Source organism: Pleuronectes platessa, chromosome 16 (assembly GCF_947347685.1).
Source record: "Pleuronectes platessa chromosome 16, fPlePla1.1, whole genome shotgun sequence".
NCBI classification, from domain to species: domain Eukaryota; kingdom Metazoa; phylum Chordata; class Actinopteri; order Pleuronectiformes; family Pleuronectidae; genus Pleuronectes; species Pleuronectes platessa.
In genome coordinates this window covers 17,047,086-17,066,282 of record NC_070641.1, presented here as the reverse complement: position 1 = coordinate 17,066,282, position 19,197 = coordinate 17,047,086, and the positions used below count along the sequence as shown (strand labels likewise).

General features: G+C 45.2%; 1 protein-coding gene across 2 annotated transcripts; it reads right to left on the bottom strand.

Annotated features, from left to right (window-relative positions):
- Positions 1–5,151: 5,151 nt before the first annotated feature.
- On the bottom strand, positions 5,152–12,817 carry cbx4 (chromobox homolog 4 (Pc class homolog, Drosophila)). 2 transcript variants are annotated; one of them, XM_053443990.1, is made up of 5 exons: positions 12,504–12,817; positions 12,367–12,410; positions 11,634–11,699; positions 9,524–9,590; positions 5,152–8,095 (listed from the first exon to the last, which is right to left on the bottom strand). In XM_053443990.1, exons 1-5 carry the CDS (start codon positions 12,570–12,572, stop codon positions 6,689–6,691), a joined length of 1,653 nt encoding a protein of 550 aa, XP_053299965.1. In that variant the 5' UTR covers positions 12,573–12,817; the 3' UTR covers positions 5,152–6,688. The 2 variants fall into 2 exon arrangements, with proteins under 2 accessions (XP_053299965.1, XP_053299966.1); XM_053443991.1 differs by lacking the exons at positions 12,367–12,410; positions 12,504–12,817 and adding an exon at positions 11,855–12,089.
- Positions 12,818–19,197: the final 6,380 nt, after the last annotated feature.

Below are 19,197 nucleotides of genomic sequence, written 5' to 3'. Positions count from 1 at the left end.
CCCCGCTGCTCCGGCTGCTGCGCAGGAATCTCTGGCACAGCGGGGCGAGTGGAGTCAGGGGCTCCCGGTGCGGACTCGCGGGGCCCGGAGGTCCCTGAGGGGGCCCCAAGGGTCCACACTGAATATAGGAAAGAATAATTTCACCAGCACGGAAACGAACGACGAGAGAGGGGAATTACCAGTTAAATGAAAAGGTTTCACCCTCAAATACATGCCCTCCACACAACAAATCTGTGAATATTAGTATCTAAATGTAAAAGATGGATGAACAAACGATAAAATCCAAAATAAAGTCTGAACAAAATAAATATCTATGCATAAAAATGTGCAAAAATGGGGCCTTAAAAGATGAGTCCTCGTTGAGGATGCGTGTGGTAACTGAAGAACCCTGACACACACACGCTGATTCGCCTTCAGGTTCACGATCAATCATCTAAAATAACATGTTACTTATAAATCTGCGACATGACAGTTTAATTTACAGCTTCATAGTCTGTGAGGAAATGAGCGCATGAGCTCCAACACGATATTATACGTAATTGGATTATTGCGCGTAAAATTGGGGTTTTACGCACGTTGTTTCTGCTAGTGAAACATCACGCTGTCTTTTACTGTCCAGTGAAGATTATAGTTTATAACACAAATCAGTCACAAAATTATTGGACCAAAAAATATTGAGTCACTTCTTTTTTTTTTTTATTATGATCCCAGAGGTTTTTCATCTTATTGGACCAAACGCTCATGTCCTGATAATATATGCGAACAGACTCGCATGATTTAAGGAAAGGGCCATTTATATGGGGAGGATTTCATTTTACATGTCCATGTCGTGCGTCTATTTTTTTTTTTGCTTCGCCTAATCACATGTGAACTATCTGATATTTTAAGTTTTTCAAATTTAAGTCCTGGATGTGTTCTAAATGTTGGTAAAATAAAACTGTCAAAATGCGCAAGCTGAGGTGTAGAGTTTGTTGTGTCTATAAAGGTGTTTGGCTGAAATTAGATGCCCCTCCTGTGTCTCTGTATAAAATAACACTGAAGAGCTTGTGCGTCTACAGAAAATAAAGATGAGACATTTATTTGATTAAGGCATTAGATTCTAGTAAAGGATTGTGCTCTTTCCTTCCTGTATAAATATGATCACAAGGGCCTGTTGGTTTTAAGATCGTCGAGATTTATTAAGTAAAATGTATAAGTGTTCAACGTCCATAAATAACATTTGTAAAGGTATGACAGATTTATCATATATTGTTGTTATTATTATTATTTTTATTATTATTTTATTATTATTTATTTTAATAAATTGCATCTGCTGGTTGTTTATTTTCCTCAAAAATAAATTCTTCGAATTAAAATGAACATCAATTTCCACTCTCAGTAAATTAACATAAACTATAACAATAATATAATGATATTAATAATAATTATTATAATAATGTTTCCTATTAGATACTTAAGAACGTGGTGGAAACTGATCAAAAATTATTACAATAATCTATAAAAACAGATGTGAAGGCGTATCCTTCGTTTCTCGTCATTTTGTGGGCCTCATGTGAAATTATCCACATGCACCAGACATACATTTTAAATGAAAATAAATTATAATAATCATGAATTCAGGCCAAAATCTTTATTTTCACACAGAAACATCAGCGTCTCTTAAATAAATAAATGAAGTAAAACGTGCGGGCCTCCTTCCACAATAGGCACCGCAGCACCGAGCGGAAGGTCAAACATATTCCACCAATAAGAGAATTCATTTATTACAAAATGCTCTAAACACAATACAGCCACCAGACTGGAAACACATGATTTTCTTTTTTTAATTCTGATCCCCAGTTCTTCGTTTTAATATGAAAACAAACAGAGATGAATCCTGAACGGGCCTCAATTTAGTGTATTCTCTAAATGATAGTGCATTTTCTCATAACCCCCTCCACCCCCATCACAGACCTCTGTGAAGAAGTTAAGATGTGATAGCTGTCTGGTGACCTGTGCTTATTTCCTCATAATTTATTTGTGATCATAAACAACGCTGCAGTGGTTTTTGGGCTGAAAATTGAGTAACACACACCATCACAGCGCAAGTCAATTAACATGAAATCTTAATCACTTAAATCATTTCTCACACGTGTATTTCTCATCATGTTTTTATGTATCCAGCTTCAATTTGTGCAACAGAAACCCATTCAATTCGGACCAAACACGCTCTCGGACAGGTTGGGCTTTAATTAATTATAATTAAGCCTAATGCTAATAATTAGATGTGGGGACTTTTTTGCAGATGTTACAGATGTGTCCAATGAAATCCTGAGCAGGGACACGGTGTGTCCTACGAGGAGACTCGCGGATGCTTCCTGTCCGTCTTTCCTGTCTCATCATCGCGTAAAATAATCGTGGATGATGCGTCGGGTTTACCCGCCTTGCGCAAATTCTCCCCGCTGTGCCGCAGACAAAAGGCGTGCGCGCCGCGGACAAAAGATGCGTTGGGGCTGCTGTGGAAATATGAACCTCCATTTTGATAGCCATAGCTCGTAGACCGACATTTCCTGTCGGTGCTATCATGGCTCTGCTGCACGGGGTGTGTTGCAGAGAGAGAATGGTGCACATGCTGCTGCTGGTGCTGCTGGTGCTGCTGCGTTTCTCCATATTTGGCTGCGAGTCGATGAAAAGTGAGTGTGCGGGAGCCGCAATGGCGACAAGGCGAACATGAATAAACAGAGCTGGCTCTGTGAGGACATTACTGGCGCTCTGGTTTCTGGGCAACATGCGCGCACACAGCTCGCTGTTCACTGTCCTACTTACCGGGCGACATTTTCTGCTGAAGGTGGTTCAGGCACAAACACCACAGGAGAGAAACTGTGCAGCTTTGTGGCTCTGACCTGCTGCTTTGTATGTAGCCTATTTATTCCAGCGCATGCTTCGAATTAGAAAGCAGCTTTACGCACCTCACCGCAACACAGAGTATTTTTGTTTAACGCTGTCTCAATCGAAAAAGATTCTCACCTCAATGAAACGAAATGGGCTCTTTACTTTGTTTTATGAACTATACATAAAACCTAATTGCAGGGTTTTCCTTTTCTATTCCCAGATACCAAATTAATTATCTTTTGCACATCAGGCCTCCACCGGGTCAAGCTCGGCGTTAAATCAGCTGAATGAACCCACGTCTCACATGATCCTGTGTGTGGAGGTGAATCTGCTGCTGGTGGTAGTGGTGTAGCCCACGATGATAAAGGGGGAATGTGAAACATCACACTCGGTCTATAAATATGTTCCCCTGCTCAACCGTGTTTCAGTTTCATGCTGTTGCATGACTGACACGCGGCTGGTTCAGAGCCATGAAAGGCCTGTGGAGATCAGCCCTCACACACTCACACAACCGCCTGTTCGCGGGTTTGGAAATTCCGCTCTTATCAAGGTACATCAAATGAGTTACACAACGTAGAAAAAGTGCCATGTCATGTCTGCACGGTTTGTACGGGGTCCCGTCCGGGTGAATATTTTCCTCCTTGTTTTCTTAATTCCTTCTCTTATATGATGTATAGCTCCTGCAGGCCAAGTTACAAATTCATTATTGTCAATTCAAAAAGTCATTCTGATCTCTGCTTTAGCCCCAAATCAGGTAAATGCACTGGTTTTCCTATTTCAGAGCATTATGAGCATTTGCACTATATGGAATCCTGGCTGAGAGGAAACAAATAGGTTTTATAGGTAAACCTTTAGCTGTAGGTCGAGAATGAGTCATTTCAACATTTCACTATCAAGTTGAAGTCATTCTTTGAGACAGTTCTGACAAATCCCTGATCCATGAGATCAATACAGACCCGAGATCAGTGTGCTGTTCCTTTCGTTTATGTGGTCACAATGGTGGTTGACTTCATTGTTTCATCCTTTGGCCAAAATGATTTTCTTTGGTCAATGTTGGTTAAAAATAGCCTCAAATTGATTATTGAACACTGGAGACTTCAGACTGTGGATGTTTCCATAAAAATCTGGGAAATGTGTAGGAAATCTTCTGGTTGACTTCGAGATATTTAACTAATGCAAATTTAATAAAAAGCTGTGAATTTACAATACAAAGCAGCAGCTACTCAGAACTCTTTTCCAAAGATCTTTCTTTCTTTCTCTCTTCTTTCTCTCTTTCTTTATCTTCCTCTTTAAAGGTTGCTATTTTGTGTGTGAACATCTTTGATGAGCAGCTACCACGAGACAACTAAAGAAGACAGAAGATGCAGTGCACACACACATACACACACGCACTCACACACGCACTCACACACACACACACACACATTCCTTGGCCTTTTTGTCGTTCGAAACATTCAAGACTCAATCTTTCGTCAGCCACAGGTTCCACTGCGCCAGCGTCAGAGATTCAGATCACAGTTCTGGCTGCGGGCCTCGAATGACTCTCCTTAAAGACTGGAGCAACATGGTCAATGTCACGAACGGTCTGTAATTAAAGTTCACTCATGTAATCTGAGCATATTTGCAGCTTTGCCTGTGTATCTGTAGAGTGTGTGTCTGGACATATCTACTGGGAATAATGTTGGGAGAATTGATCTGCAGAGGTGAAGTAGCATAACGTCATTGTGCATGAGAGGCCACAAAGCCTACTGCAGACCCATTATATTTAAATGTCATATAATTGGCGTCCTTCCCTGCTACACTGCGCTGCACTTTACACCCACAGTCAAATAACGATCCTGCACGAAGCCTTTCTTCCTCATACAATCAAACAATTACATAATAACTTGACGTGTCCACCTCCTGTTATGTTATGTCGTGTGTTGACATTCCTGCTCAGGGCTGAGCTGCGGCAGAAAAATAATGCATGTGTAAAGTTTTGATGATACAAGTGACCGGTGCAGTTCTGCGATACAGAGAGCCCTTTGTGCCGGATCGTTTGTGATTATGCAACACGATCCGTTTTCCTATTCATGGTTCACAACCACGTTAGTGTTTCTAGTGCTTATGTTCTATTCTTCGCCTCCATGTGCAGAGAGGAACTGCACAACAATGACACATCAATCTTTAGCTGGAACTTTGGAAAAAACATCTATGAAAGGTTAGCCGTTCAGTATATCAACACACAAAGCGTCCAGTTTCACCCTCGTCCCAGTGTCAGTGCAGCAAAAACATCAGAGGTCAAATCTCTTTCTTTATTGTGAAACATACCATCCAGTGAGCTGTGCCAAAAGCAATAAGTCAGTCAGCTCCTGCTAGAACATACTTTATAACAATCACTTTGACTTTGAACCAAGTGCAAGAATGAAATGGCAAAAGAAAGAGAACAAAAAGTATCAGACAGCAGACTCAAAAAATAAAGGGCAACCGGTTCAATGGATTCATCAACACAGCTTCCGATGCAGAGAACATCTAGTTTTTGTTGTGAACGTCAATAAATATGCACTCTTCATTTTATTTTAGCTATTCTAGCGTTATAGCATTCTCACTGGTCTTGCATTAGCTGTGCGTAGAAGGCAATTTAGACTCAAATGTAGGTTACATCCAACAGCCTTGACATTTGAAATCTCACGTCAAAACAGCAGCATAATCAAAACAGCTCGCCCTCACTGGGTTGCATGTAACAGTATCCAAAAGCTCTCCTCGCAACTCACATTTAGTCCGTGTAGCATGATCGCTATTGACCCTGGTAGCTTTTTTTCTAAAACATATAGCAGTCAAACGTGTTCTTCAGATCGCACTGTTGAGGTTCAGCAGCAAAATGAGATGAAGATTGTTTCTCTGTGTGATGAGGAGACTAGAAGATATAACTCCAGCAACACGTGAGGTCAACAATAAGGTAATAAATCACAGCCTTGTTATGGTAAGAATCAATACGTCGTCTTAACGGGAAAATACATTGATAGATGACATTATACTGATCTTTGAGAACGTATGCATGTCAGACTTTGTGCAGTACAATCGCCGATTGGATTGTAAAGGCAGATCCATCGATGGCTTTGCTGCACCTCAACGGCGAAACAATAAAGTAACAGACAAAGACAAAAAGGCGGGGACTTTCCTTCAAGGCTGCTGACATAACAATATGTACCGCTGTGTTTTTGCTTTTTTTTAAAATTTTCTTATTATCTAATAATCTTTCTCATACAAACCACAAGAAAGCCTGTAATAAAATATGCTAGGTCAGACTGAGTGTTTATGTCTGGAGTAATAGAATAAGAAAAACTTAGAGAGACCATCTCTATTAATGACAGAAATCAACATATAAAATGTAATTAAGTGCTTTCAATTTGATCTCGATCACCATAGACTCGACAAGTTCCTCTCTACCATCTATCATGACCAAAATATGAGATATTATTCATAGAAAATACGTATAAACCTTCATACATCTCAGGTTATAAGATTGGTACAGGTATGAAACAACAGCAAAAAGTATCTCATCAAGCTCCATATGACACACAGATTTTTTCGTTTTTTGTGGAATACATCCACCTGAATGCATTCACTCAAATCCTCGAGGGTACTTTCTTGACTACAACATCAAAGAGGTGTTACAGTATAAAACATTATAAGAAACATATTGAATTTGACTGATAAATTATAAATTTCCATATATACAAAATTCTGATGTTACATATGTTACATGTTTACATATGCACATATAGACAGGATCAACCAATAGGTCACTGGGAGACCCAGGTCACAAAGAGTTTTCTCAGAAAGAAATATATTCCTTGAAGGTGACTGTGAGACTGTTTGTTGTGATATCAGTGATGATGATATTTCCCATGAAGGGAGAGGGTTTTTTAACGGGTGCTTCTTTAGATTTCTCTGAGGCTTTCTGCGTTTCCTCAGTCGCAGGCGGAGTGTCTCTGACAGCAGGCTCAGGCTCTGGCACCGGCTCCGGTAGTATTTCCGGCTCCACCTGCCTCTTAGTCTTGGGACAGCTGAGATCCATCGGCTCCTCTTGGCTTCCAGAGTCCATAGCCTCATATGTGCATGTACTGCCGAGGCGCCGGCCGCTACAGTGGAGGTCCATAGGTTTGTCCTGAGGCGGTGTGATGACTGTGCTTGGCAAACTGAGGCTCCTGGAGGTCAGGTAGGTTTTGGAAACGCTCCTGTCCTCCACGGGATCCGAGAGCTTTCGCTTGCGGTCGCTTGGGAAGGAAGGGATCCTGATCTGCTCGACAGTAGGTGTCGGGATGCTGGTGTCAACAGACCAGGACATCGGTGGTGAACTAGCGGTCAGCTGTAGCGGAAGATCCTCCGGCAAGTCCGCCTGACCCCGAGCCACTTCTGTGTTGTATTCCTCTGCTGTGCTTGGCGAAGGTTTGGAGAAATGTCTGTCCTTTGGGGAACACTTTATCGGATGTTCGGGAAGGGAGCTGCTGTTACAGATCTCTTTGGGGATACCGTTCTCCGTATGCTGCACCATTTTGGTTCTATGAGCTGGATTGTTTTCCGACGGTTTGGTGTTGTGTGGTTTCTCTTCGCTCGACGATTCCCCATGTTTACCTTTTGCTCCATGAACCTTGTTACCGTCCATATATTTGCTCATGACAATAACAATACGTCCATTCTTGTTTTTGTTCTTGATTATCTTCATTTTGCTGCTAACAGAACTTGGCAGGGTTGCGTCTTTAGGGTTGGGTTTGAGGGCCTGTTCGCTCTCTGCCTCTTTGACAGTGGGTTTCCGGATCTCGACTGCCAACTCTTTGACTTTGCTCAAGCATCCTGTGTCCTTGTCACGAACCCATTTCTGCTGCAGTGCCAGCGGTAAGTTCCAGCCAGGATTTGCTTGTTTACAGGCCGGTTCCTGAACTTTGACCACCTCTTTGAGCCTCAAGGCCTGTGTGTCGTACATATTTGGGTCAGGCTCATAGTGGTGGTGCTTCTTGCTGTTTAGCTGGTAGATGAACTTCTTTTTGCCGTTGGTTAGCTGGTCAGCAGGGACCTCCTGGCTGCTGGGCTGGTACTGATGGTGCTTCTTGCTGTTCAGCTGGTACTGCTGAGGCTGGGGCCGCTGGACTTGGACAGGATCTGACTTGAGGCCCCCTTCTGCATCCTGCATTGTTTCCTCAAAACCTGTAGGGATACAGGATCTTCGAGCAAACGAGGGCACCTTGAAGAAGAGACAAAACCCAACGTTTTAAAATTTCATCTTTCTCATTAAAATTCTACAATACTTTTAAAAGGGATTGAAAGAATGGGTTGTTATTCTGTTTTCAGTGAACATAGATAGAAGTGAAGCAAAAGAGTAGAGTTTCTTAAACCGGTAAAAACACTGATTTAGTATTTGGCAGCACTGACAAGAGACAGATTTTAAAAAAGATTGGTTGAATCTCAGAGAAACAGGTGCTAAGACATCCTGGACTTCTGTCATCAGAAAATCTAAATCCATTCACTAAACCTACATTTCCCACAATGCATCAATTTGCATCAATTTGTCTGGTAAATACCCGTGTCTTTCAAAACTCGAAACCCTCCATTTGTAACACAGGATGCCTGTTGAAAGTGTCATCTCCAAGCCCAAGCTGAGATAATCCTATTGACATAACTATGGCGTCTGACTTAACTTAGCTCCTCCTACATTACATAACTGTATTATCAGGTGGAGTCGTACTCCTCATGATGAGCTGTCGTGCCAATTCTCACTACTCACAGCTGCTAAAAGTTGTGCTACAGCTAAAATATGCTAACCTGCCTGCACATGATCAAATGTAAGTTTACAGGGTGAAAGAGAAATTATCCAGCAAAAAGTCTGCATACAACCTCCTTCCCCACCTTCTTGCCCCCCCTCCTCCTGTGGAGACTGACCCCTCTGGCCGTCAGGGGGGCACCGCAGCGGAACGCTCAAGACGCTTTGGCTGTGACCTCAGGTCAGAGAAGTGCCAGCGGACATGTCACGCTTTCTCCCTGATTGCTGGCCACGTGTGACTCTGGCAGAGGGGTATGCCTCTTAAAGGAGTGACACTGCATAGCAATCAGCTCCAAGTCTCAGAATATATAATCACATTTGGCTCAGGACACGACTGTGTCAAGGCCTCGGCTAAGATAGTCAAAGCACGGCGGAGTGCTACTTCCAGCCATCTATTTTTGTCCTGGGGAACAATTATAAAGCAGGAAACATTCCACTGATACTGATTCACTCGGTACAAAAGGAACTTGTCAGGCAGCCTTTAATAGAACAGTGTTTGGCAAACGAAGCTGTTTAGCATAAAGAAATAATGAACACGCAGAAAAAAAATGAGTGCACTCAAGCAATGCTTAGAGTAACCTCAGGCAACAAAACCTGGTTTCATGATGACTGCACACAGAAACCCAGCTGTACAACCCCCTGTCCTCACTTTGCGCCATTCTCCATTTCTATCAAAAAAATCTATTAATATCCATGACCATAATGACACCAGCTAAGAAACACCTGAGAGAACCCCCCCCCCCCTCCCAGAGCCATTTGGATTCTCTTCGACTGAAACGTACAGCGAGGCTTCAAAAAGTGAGATGTTTCAGTAATAGGAACAATCGTGTCAGTAATGGAGATGATAATTACCTGCAGTAAAAGATGTTTCGGTTTTGGCCCCCGTTTACGATATCCCATCAGCTGCTCCTGCCTCTCTCTGTGAAAACAAAGGATAATTACATTTTCTAGCACTATATTTTACCGTCTAAACACAACACTCATTTGTCAGACAGTGTTTCACTTTAAAAATCTAATTAAAGCACATGGGAGAACCCAGGTTTGACACTTGGAGGATTTGCTCGTTTTTTTCCTACCTACTCAAGGTCAGAAGTGGTATTTTGATTCTGAGGACTAATGAATGCCCACATGTGACCCGCTGCAAAGCATTATGGTTCTTATTTGCATAGCTCTCCATGGTAATCGGCCCATTCCATATTCTCATTATCCAGTCGAAATTTAATTACAGCCAGAGCAGGCAGAATCTCCCCTCGTCTTTCAAACATCCTCTCACTGCAGCACAACCTTCCTCCTCTTATGTTCAAATCCTAATTAGGGTCACGAGGTATAGGGATGAAATGGGATAAATACAACATTGGGGAGGACCTCTGGGATGTGTGCTGCTGCTGCTGCTGCTGGAAGAATGCACACCACAACGACTTGAGCAACACAACGCCTACACTGAGAAGGTGTAGAGTGATTAATATCAGACTAACAAACAGTAGTTAATGAGGGAGGAGCGAGGGAAAACATGCTATTATAGTTGTATTGACTAAAAGAACTGGGCGGACCGTCTGTAAAATATTGCTCCCTGATATAAACCTTGACTCATCATCGGCTCATAAATAACCAGCGCTGGATGAAAGCTGGCTGCATGCAGACACCACCAGGCATGCGTAAACCCAGCCTATTGTCGGCCTCTCGCTACAGATGTTCAAACTGTCAGGGCTGCCAGGAAGCTGCCACAATATACAGTCTACATTTTAATGCTATAATGTGTGCGATTTCAAACAGCGTCCAACGGGGTGACCCCTATTCACAGAAGATTTGGCAATTACAGCCTCCCTTGTCGGATCCCCTCCCCCATCCTCTGGGAGCAGAGAGGAATCCACACACACAGTGCAGAGGCAGCGCTCCATGACCATCAGCACAGAGCCAGACACACACACACTCTCACACACACACACACACAGAGAGCCAGGCGGGCAGGCAGGCTGCAGGGGAATATGAGAGCAGTACACTGGAAACGCTGCAGAGCAGTGCGTGTCAATTAGCCTTTTCAGAAATGCGAATTCCTTTCCCCAGCCATCATGTCTTAAGGCCTGGTGGCCTACAGAGAGAGTATATCTCAAAGGCCTCATGGGTCCAGCGACCTAAAGTAGATATTGTGCACATGCCACGGGGCTAGAAGGACGGCATCATTCGTATTCATTAACATCCCAACCCCTGTGATTGACATTCATGTATTTGTAATTATTTTACAGGCCTCTATTGAGTGTAGTGTTGACCCAGATTGAAAGCTGGTTGGCTGTTGTACATCCAAGGTGAATATTGTTTCCACAACATTACATAGCAAAATAAAGGAGGTCAATGTCAGTACTAGCATTGCTGAATGGATTTCTCTTGGGGGGGAAACAGTGCAGAAGCTGAGCCGAGGCTGCAGATCTCACACTGGTAGTGATGGGAATCCCATCAGGCAGCAGCTTGGCCTCCTCACACAGAGCGCACAGCAAATCATGGCCTCTCCAGTGAAGCTCAGCTGCTAAATTAGCACCTGTCCTGCTCAGGCCTCCAGGTTGCAAGGAAGAAAACAAATCGTTGCAATTAGATCCGCGTGAAGAGCAATGATTTCCATTTTCAATCCTAAGGGGGACTACTTCTGCTTCCTATGTGAATTTAGGTCACTGAATGCTCGGTAAGCCTCTCATCCCAGATGCAGGGGCACATAATCAGATCATAAAGTGGTAACAATTTGCGTCTTATTGCGCATATTTACGCACATCCGATCTTTCCCCATTAGCCTGATTTAGGAATTCTCACCACCACATCCCCAGCCTTTCCCCCCAGGAGACGGTCCTATGGGGAAGGGGGGCGGGGGGATCAGTGATAGAGTTACTGGGGCGCCCCTCCTCCCATGCCCATATATGGTCATGGCTGAAGTGGAGGCTGCGTAAGGCCTGTCCGAAGTCCACATCCTTCTCACCTGTGTTGAAACGCGACCAGGAGACGCGGGTCAAGGATGTTTTCCTCTGGCTCCCATGTGTTGTATCTGCAGAGAGGAGTGACAAAAACAACTGTCAGAGAGCTGTCACACACACATATACTCACACAAACACACAGAGACTCACACGCACACCCTCCACATTACTGTGCAGTCAGAGTGGACAGGTAGGGTCCAGAAAATTGGATGAGACATGCTCTTACTTCAAGGTCATTGGATTTCTAAGACCATGAACAACAGCTACTCCCGAACAACAAACCAACCGCGAGCACATCCGACTGCACAGCAAAAATGCTCCGCAAAAAAGTGTCTCCAAAACGACCCTGCAGCTCCAACATACAGTCGGCCATTTTAGCACCACTGTCTCGTAAATTCGCTGGCAGAGCAGAAATAATTAAAACGGGATTACATGGCTGTGCCTACCCCCTTCCCTCGCATAAATTAGTGAAGGCATCCGCGGATACACTGAGACACATACCGAGCGCGCTCTCCATGCTCACGCACATGCACAAACACACACATGCACAAACAAACCGCGCACTGTGCCAGCACGTCTCTGATGAATGACATTTTTCCCTGCACTTGATTGTTTTGCATTTCATCGTAGCACCGGAAAAATGGTGTGAGATATTTCGGTAGAAAGCTTGTTTGTCTGTGTGTGTATGTGTGTGTGTGTGTGTGTGTGTGTGTGTGTGTGTGTGTGTGAGAGACTTACTTGGGGGACCAGCCTCGCCACTTGACCAGGTACTCAATTTTGCCCTGTGAGGAGAAGAATAATATTATTTTTAGTGAGGCTCATGTCAAACGCTAAATATTTATTGCGCCTTTGCAAACACGCTGCCTCTCTGTTACCTTGCGGATGCGCTTCTTTTCGATGCCCTCCACCGCAAAGACGTGCTCTCCGGCGGCGGGGAGCTCCATACTCGGCTCGATCCGATCGCAGGGGGACGGGGACCGGGCGAAATGCTGGTTACGCGCCGTCGATGTGCCTTCCGTTCGGTGCGTGCTGTGCGCGCCTGGTAGTTTTCCAGTTGTATCCAAATCCAACTGTATTCCCTCCACCTCTCCTCCTCGCGCTCGCTCTCGCTCCCTCCTTCTTTGCACACTCCACAGTCCTGGCAACGAGCATAGAGATATTCACAGCGGTGCGGCTGCGAGCAGCTCTTTTCGTGCAATGGCTTGAGCTCGGTGCATGACGTCAGAAGGGGAGGGGGAGGTGGAGACCTTGCACAGAGGTTGGGGTTTATCCCGTGAGCACGGGGCTGCGGGAGGGATATCTGGGAATGAATCAATCACAACGTCACTGTCACAACATGAATAAAATCACCTTTTCCAGTTCTATTGTAAAATAGCTAGGCTGGTGCATGGGACCCCCCCCCCCCCCCCTCTCCACCATCTCATGAGCTCTGATGAAACCCTGCTTGAATTTTTATTCAAGTGCATATCGTGCTTAGATGTAAATAACAGTATATGCATTTGAAAAATATGCCAAAAGTGTCGTTAGTACAACACAACTCAACACGGGCAACACAAATTTGCAGCATTTTTTATGCAGCACATCTTCACCTCAGGGAGATGAAATCCCCACTTTTCGGGGCTCATCTTGTTATTTTTTAGAGGCTTCATCCGCAGCAGTCAGAATAGTTTTATTAGAAGACGAATAACAACAGAGGATTCATGATGTTGTCTCTGTGCGTTAAATGTGACAGTCTCAGTGGAGCGGAGTTCACTTGTTTGTGACTGTAACTGAGGCGGACGCTTTGGTGATGAAGAAGTTCCCCCTTTTATTTCCGATCCTCTAAAGCAGCACAGTTGTAGATGAGTGGGCTGAGGCTCGCACTTCGATCTGTAAAAGGCGCTGTGCAAATATAGGTCACACACTCTCTGATCGTCAAACCAGTGCCATGTCCTCTGGGCTCAACTGGCATTCATTTGACACACAGCAGAGGCTTGCTGTGCAGCCTTCAGCATACCTGTGGCAACTTTGTGATCGTAAACTCGTTCACTGCCACAGCGCGAGGCTTGTTTCCTCCTAAAAATCACCATTACAGCCTGTTACTGGTTGTAGCACGTTTATCTGCACCGTGACAATTTAAATCCATCAACATAAACCACAAGAGCAGTGAGTTTGTACCATGAGCTGTAAATGTCACCCCTCTTTAAGTCACCTTATTTATAGGGACATAATTAGAAACATGGGAGAAGAAGCGCCCCCCGTGCGTAAAATACCTGTTTCCGTGCGTAAATTATGTTTGGCACCGACTGTGGCTATCAAAACGACGTCATTCGTTAAAAGATGTCGCATTATTGGCACAAGAAGAGTCAAAAGGGGCAAGAACCGACGCTTTGCTTGCTCCAAAAATAATTCAGCATCATAAGGGTTAAAACGAAGCCTCCATGCAGAGCGGCAGCGGCCAGCCTATTAAACACAGGCACGATATATCTCTGCCCTGCCATATAAGGTAATGGATAGAAAGCGACTAAATATCACACTTTGCACTCGTTCATTTCCGAGTTTGTGTTTTGAAATGGATACGGGAAGGGGTCGAGGTTGCGTCGGCTCCAAATTTACTCGATTAAAGCCTCGTTTTTTCGAGCTATTCGTGTTTTTTCCCTGTGCCCTTCAGCCGCGGCCAGGGAGCGCATACGCCCTGCTTCCCTAGCAACAGCATGAAAGGAGCGAGAGAGACAGAGAAACAGAGAGAAGGAGAGAGAGCGAGAGAGAGAGAGAGAGAGAGAGAGAAAGAGAGAGAGAGAGAGAGAGGATTTAAGTTTGTGACAAACAAACGAGCTTTTGATAAAATGGCACCGAGGAGCCATCGTTTCCCCCCGAACGTTGTTTTGTCGTGGCAAAGATCTGGAATGATCGAAATGCACATTCATAAGCACGAAGGGCTGACAGCAGTATAGAGCAACATTTTAGGGGCTGTAAGGTATCTGCTGTGAGCTCTGTTTACTCACCAGGTGCCCAAAATACAAATTATGAATCATTTACTGTTTGTGCTGACGGGAGGGACGCGCGCAGTGTGCGTCAGGACACAGATAATCATTTAGAAAACCCTCTGAGTCAGCTCGTCGGTGGGCTGCGATCACAGCACGATATAACACTGAAACCTGAATATATTTGGTCAAAATTCTGAAATCTATAGACGCTTATCTCAAGGGGCTTCAACCTCATGTACTCTGAAGTGAAACAGCGTCACCAGCGCGTCGGAAGACCAGTTTCTATTAATTCTCTCCGCTCAGGTTGCTCAGCAAATGCGAAGGTATGAGGAATAAGAAACCATTCGTTTAGAGTTTTTCCTTAAAAAAAAACGTTTCCCTCTTTCCTACTATTTGGTTTTCTGAGGAGCTGTGAGTTTGTTCCTTTTTTTACTTTCACATTAAAGTTGCCGACGTCAGTTTTTGCAGAGGTTTCAATGAACGACGGAGGAGAGTATTAGAATTTAAGTCGCTTGAAAAAGTAACATATTACCAGGCGAAGAACAAAATGAACCAGTGATGATGAGAAAATCTAAGAAGTTCTGGTATGAAGCTCTTCATCCCTCCGTCTTTTAAGTCTTGAAATGGAATCATTTAGCTGCACGCAAACACCTGAATTTCACGTCATGGTTCTACTCTTCTTCGCACGGAGAAAACGTCTGACTTTATTATTTCCCCTTGTCACAAACTTTCCAGGAAATACAAATTCTAGGCTTATTTTTTCCGTGTTCCGTGAGTCTTTTTTGCAGAAACAGCACGACTGTTTATTTTGTCCTTTTGCTTTTCTGTGGCCCGTCAAGGTCAAATGAGCTGTTATCAAAAACATGAGGATAAACTCAGGGTCAGCGTTATCTCCTGTTTGAGGGGACTACTCTTAAACAAACCGTGGCGTCATTTTATTTCAACAGCAAGGATATAGTTGTTTGTGGCAGAGGTTTGATAAACTGCCTGAGAAAATATATTTTTGAGGCAGGTAGAAATTACATTATGGATGGCAGCCTTTTCTGTGAGGTTTAGTTAACAGATTCGAATGCTGTTTCTGAAGGAGAAAACTCAGTGAAGGAGTGGAAAGCGAAAGATTGTAAGAATGCCCGTGGAGTATATTTATGTGGGTGTAAATGTGTGTCTGGAGCAGGGCCGGGGTCAGGTTCAGTCATGATCTCTGGTCTCGGCAGGAAACTCAGAGAGCTCAGCCTTGTGAGCGCTTTTTCCATTGCAACACAAATTTCTTTCCTCTTTCTCCTCTTTTCTGTCTTTCACATACATACACACACACACACACACACACACACACACACACACACACACACACACACAAACACAAACACACACACACACACACTGTCTGTACACAGCTGGCTCTCTCAAGGAGCAATCCACAAAATGGTGGCTCAGGGGGAAGCCAGGAGGCCTCCCCTTCTTGGCACCCGCCACCCACAGTGCCAGGAGTGCCAACTGAGGGAATGGAGAGATGTGTGTGTTTGTGTGTGTGTGTGTGTGTGTGTGTGTGTGTGTGTGTGTGTGTGTGTGTGTGTGCTGGGAATATGTGTGATTGATGCAGGAAAGGGGAAAAAAGGTGTGGTGGAAAGAGGACAAGTGGGAGGACGAGAGGAACAAAAAGGTGACGGGAGAGAGGGAGGGAGAGAGGAGTAAGAGACCTTTGCCAAGCGTCCGATTCATTCCTCCACAGTGGCGAGGAAGAAAAGAGTTGATTGGTTTAAGGGACAGAATGCAAGGACAGGGTGGAGAGGAGGAGAAGGAGGGGAGTATTACAAAAATGTTAAGAGGGCCCTACAGCCATTCTGGCAGCGCTCAGCGGGCGGTCATTAAGCTCCACTATCAAACTGGCTGATGTAGCGAGGACGTGCAGATGAAACATGCCCACAAATGCCAGGAAAGACTGGAGGTTCACACTGTTGCTGAAAACAGATAATGGAAACTCTCTCAGTTACTGATATAGGGAACCTTTAATTAGCCGCGGTATATATGATGTATATGATGCAAGTCTATTTGAGTCACAAAAGCCGTCACTTTCCGGGGCCTGTTTCCTCTTCAGGTGCTAACACAGAAATCCTCCTGCCCCTTTGTCTGCCCCTGACATATGCTCAATTATGATGATTGTAACAAATGAAAGCTATTAAGGACCCATTCATCTCCATGCTGCAGATTTTTTAATGCAGTATGAAGATATGGTGGGGAGGTGTGTGTGTGGGTGTGTGTGTGTTTGTGTGTGTGGGGGGGGGGGGGGGGGGGGGGGTGTTGGCGGCGGTGGGGAAGCGGAAATTCCTGCTCCAGTGTCATTGTCACGGCCATTGTTGCACCAAGGCGACAGGTCCACAGAGAGGGGTGCTCCTCTCCGTGCCCTCCCCCCCATACCTCCCTCCCCCCCATGCATGCTCCCCACCGCCCTGCTTGGCTGCAAGGCTGCCGTCGTGTGGGGTTCACCACCGCCGCCATACGCTTCCCACATTGACCCCCCTCCCCTACACCTACCCATGGAGCCCGAGCGTGAGGTGGTGGTGGTGGGGTGCAGGGAGGGGGCCTGGGAGAGAGGGTAGAGTGGGAGGAAGAGGAGGAGGAGGGGTAGCCCACGCAGAGCAGGCTTCCAGGGGGGTGGTATAGGGCTGAGGGCCTAGGGGAGGGAGGAGGAGGAGGCGGTGCAGCGGAATGCTGCAGCCCGAAAGACACGACTTGTCAATACTGTATCGAGCCGCGGACGCCAACGTGTGAGGAGCACGAATCTGAATCCACAGTCGGCATTATTTATTCACTGCCATCACCGATCTAGACTCCACAGCTTTGTACAGGAAATCACAATAGTCGGCTTGTACACGAGGCACAATGGCAACGCCTCAGAGAACAATAGCTGAATAATCCACGGAATAATTGTGCACATTTCTCTCTTATCTGCAGAAAACGGTTCCCTGCGTACGGCGGGTTATTCTCGGCGGCCGGGGACCTTGCAGCAGAGCAGACGCAGCTCCCGTAAATGTGCCTGTGACCCAGTGTTCAGATTTAGCTCCCTTCCGTCTAATGCCATGCTAATGATGAGTGACACGGGCCCTTATCCTGAGAGCCCTTTCCTTGAGTTCCTCCTCGCCCCTCCCTCTCCCCCCCCCTCAATCTCCCGGGAACAGCTTATTTGCCTGTTTTTAATTGCGATTTAATTTACATGTGAGCCTGGAAGCGAGTCGTCTTTTTTTTTTTTTCTTCATCACCCACTTCTCCCCCCCCCTTCCTTTGCCCCCCCCCCCTCTTAACCACTGAGGACTTGTCAACTGTAGCTTTTACAAGATGGAAGAAGAAGATAAAGATTGCGATCGTCCACAAATGAGCACAACGGACCGTGGCAGGAAAACCAGGTGCAGGTTCCTCTTTATGAGGTCAACAGGGGTTCAGAAACAATCAAGTGTCCGGGGGAGACAGACGCACAGCGCAGAAGGAGAGAGAGCAGGGGGATAATGCTAGTTGAAGATGTAGATGAAGCAGCCATCACTCCATCAAAATGTAATAAGAGGAAGAGTGGACAGCAAGCGTGCAGATAGACAAGTTTAATGTGCTCGTCTATCTATATGGAAATTCAGCCACGCAGGCGTTCACCCAGGCTGCTTCTTCCTCTCCTCCTTTTTCTTTTATAATTCACTTTGGGGTTTTGATTGGCTGTGTGGGGAGCAAAGAGAAGGAGCTTCAGAGGAGGAGCTGGGAGATAAAGCAAGCTTTCTTCACTTGAGCAAAGGGCACAACAGGGATTTAAGATTTGTATTAAATTCACAGAGATAATCAAGCCGCCGCGGCGCTCGCCTGCCATTTTCTGCAAAACTGGAGACAATCGCTCAGAAACTGCCGTCCACAGCAATTTCAACAATATCAACAAAGACTCTGCAGCTCAATGTTATCTTTTGTTTTCGAGCTCGAGTTCTTTCTATTCCTGGGCTGCACATTCAAAAATGAAATGTGCCGTCTCCTGCAGCTCGTGGCTGTCTATTCACCTCCTGTGCATCTGTATTTGCATAAAAATATCCCACATTAGAGGAAACTTTTTATCACAATAAGCCATGACACCCAGCACGGCTGTATAATCACCTCTCACTCCCACACACATGGCCTACGGCAAGCCTGGGCCGACGGAGTGTGCGCCTGTGTCAATCATCGCCCTGCCACTCTCAAACACACGCGCCAGAGATCATACACTCAACACAGGAACTCTGAGTGTGTCGCAGGTACTGCAGCTCACCACATCAGAGCCGAACAGGCCTCTTCCTGAACACAACAGCACAGGCAGCCCCTTTGTCTGTTGCGAGTTCTCTATTGTCCCTCACTGCTGTTGTCGCTGCACCGTGTGGGTCAGTCACACATTAGATGATCGGCCTTCACTAATAAGCTCGATTTAATGGGCTGATTTCTGAGTGTTAAGAAGGGGAACACGTGTCTGAGGTGCAAATAAACCATCACACTCGAAACGAAACTCGACTCTGCACATTTGCATATCAGTATTCTGTACCAGGTGAAAGCTTGATGTGATTCTGGCAACGCTTTTCTCTTGGAACCTCAACTGAACTATTTA

Excerpts from the sequence above, each read along its gene's own strand:
- cbx4 (XM_053443990.1), bottom strand. The coding sequence starts at position 12,572 with ATGGAGCTCCCCGCCGCCGGAGAGCACGTCTTTGCGGTGGAGGGCATC. Across the intron at positions 11,700-12,366 it reads TGGCGAGGCTGGTCCCCCAA|ATACAACACATGGGAGCCAG; the intron begins GTAAGTCTCTCA and ends TCCTCTCTGCAG. Across the intron at positions 9,591-11,633 it reads CTGGTCGCGTTTCAACACAG|AGAGAGGCAGGAGCAGCTGA; the intron begins GTGAGAAGGATG and ends TTGTTTTCACAG.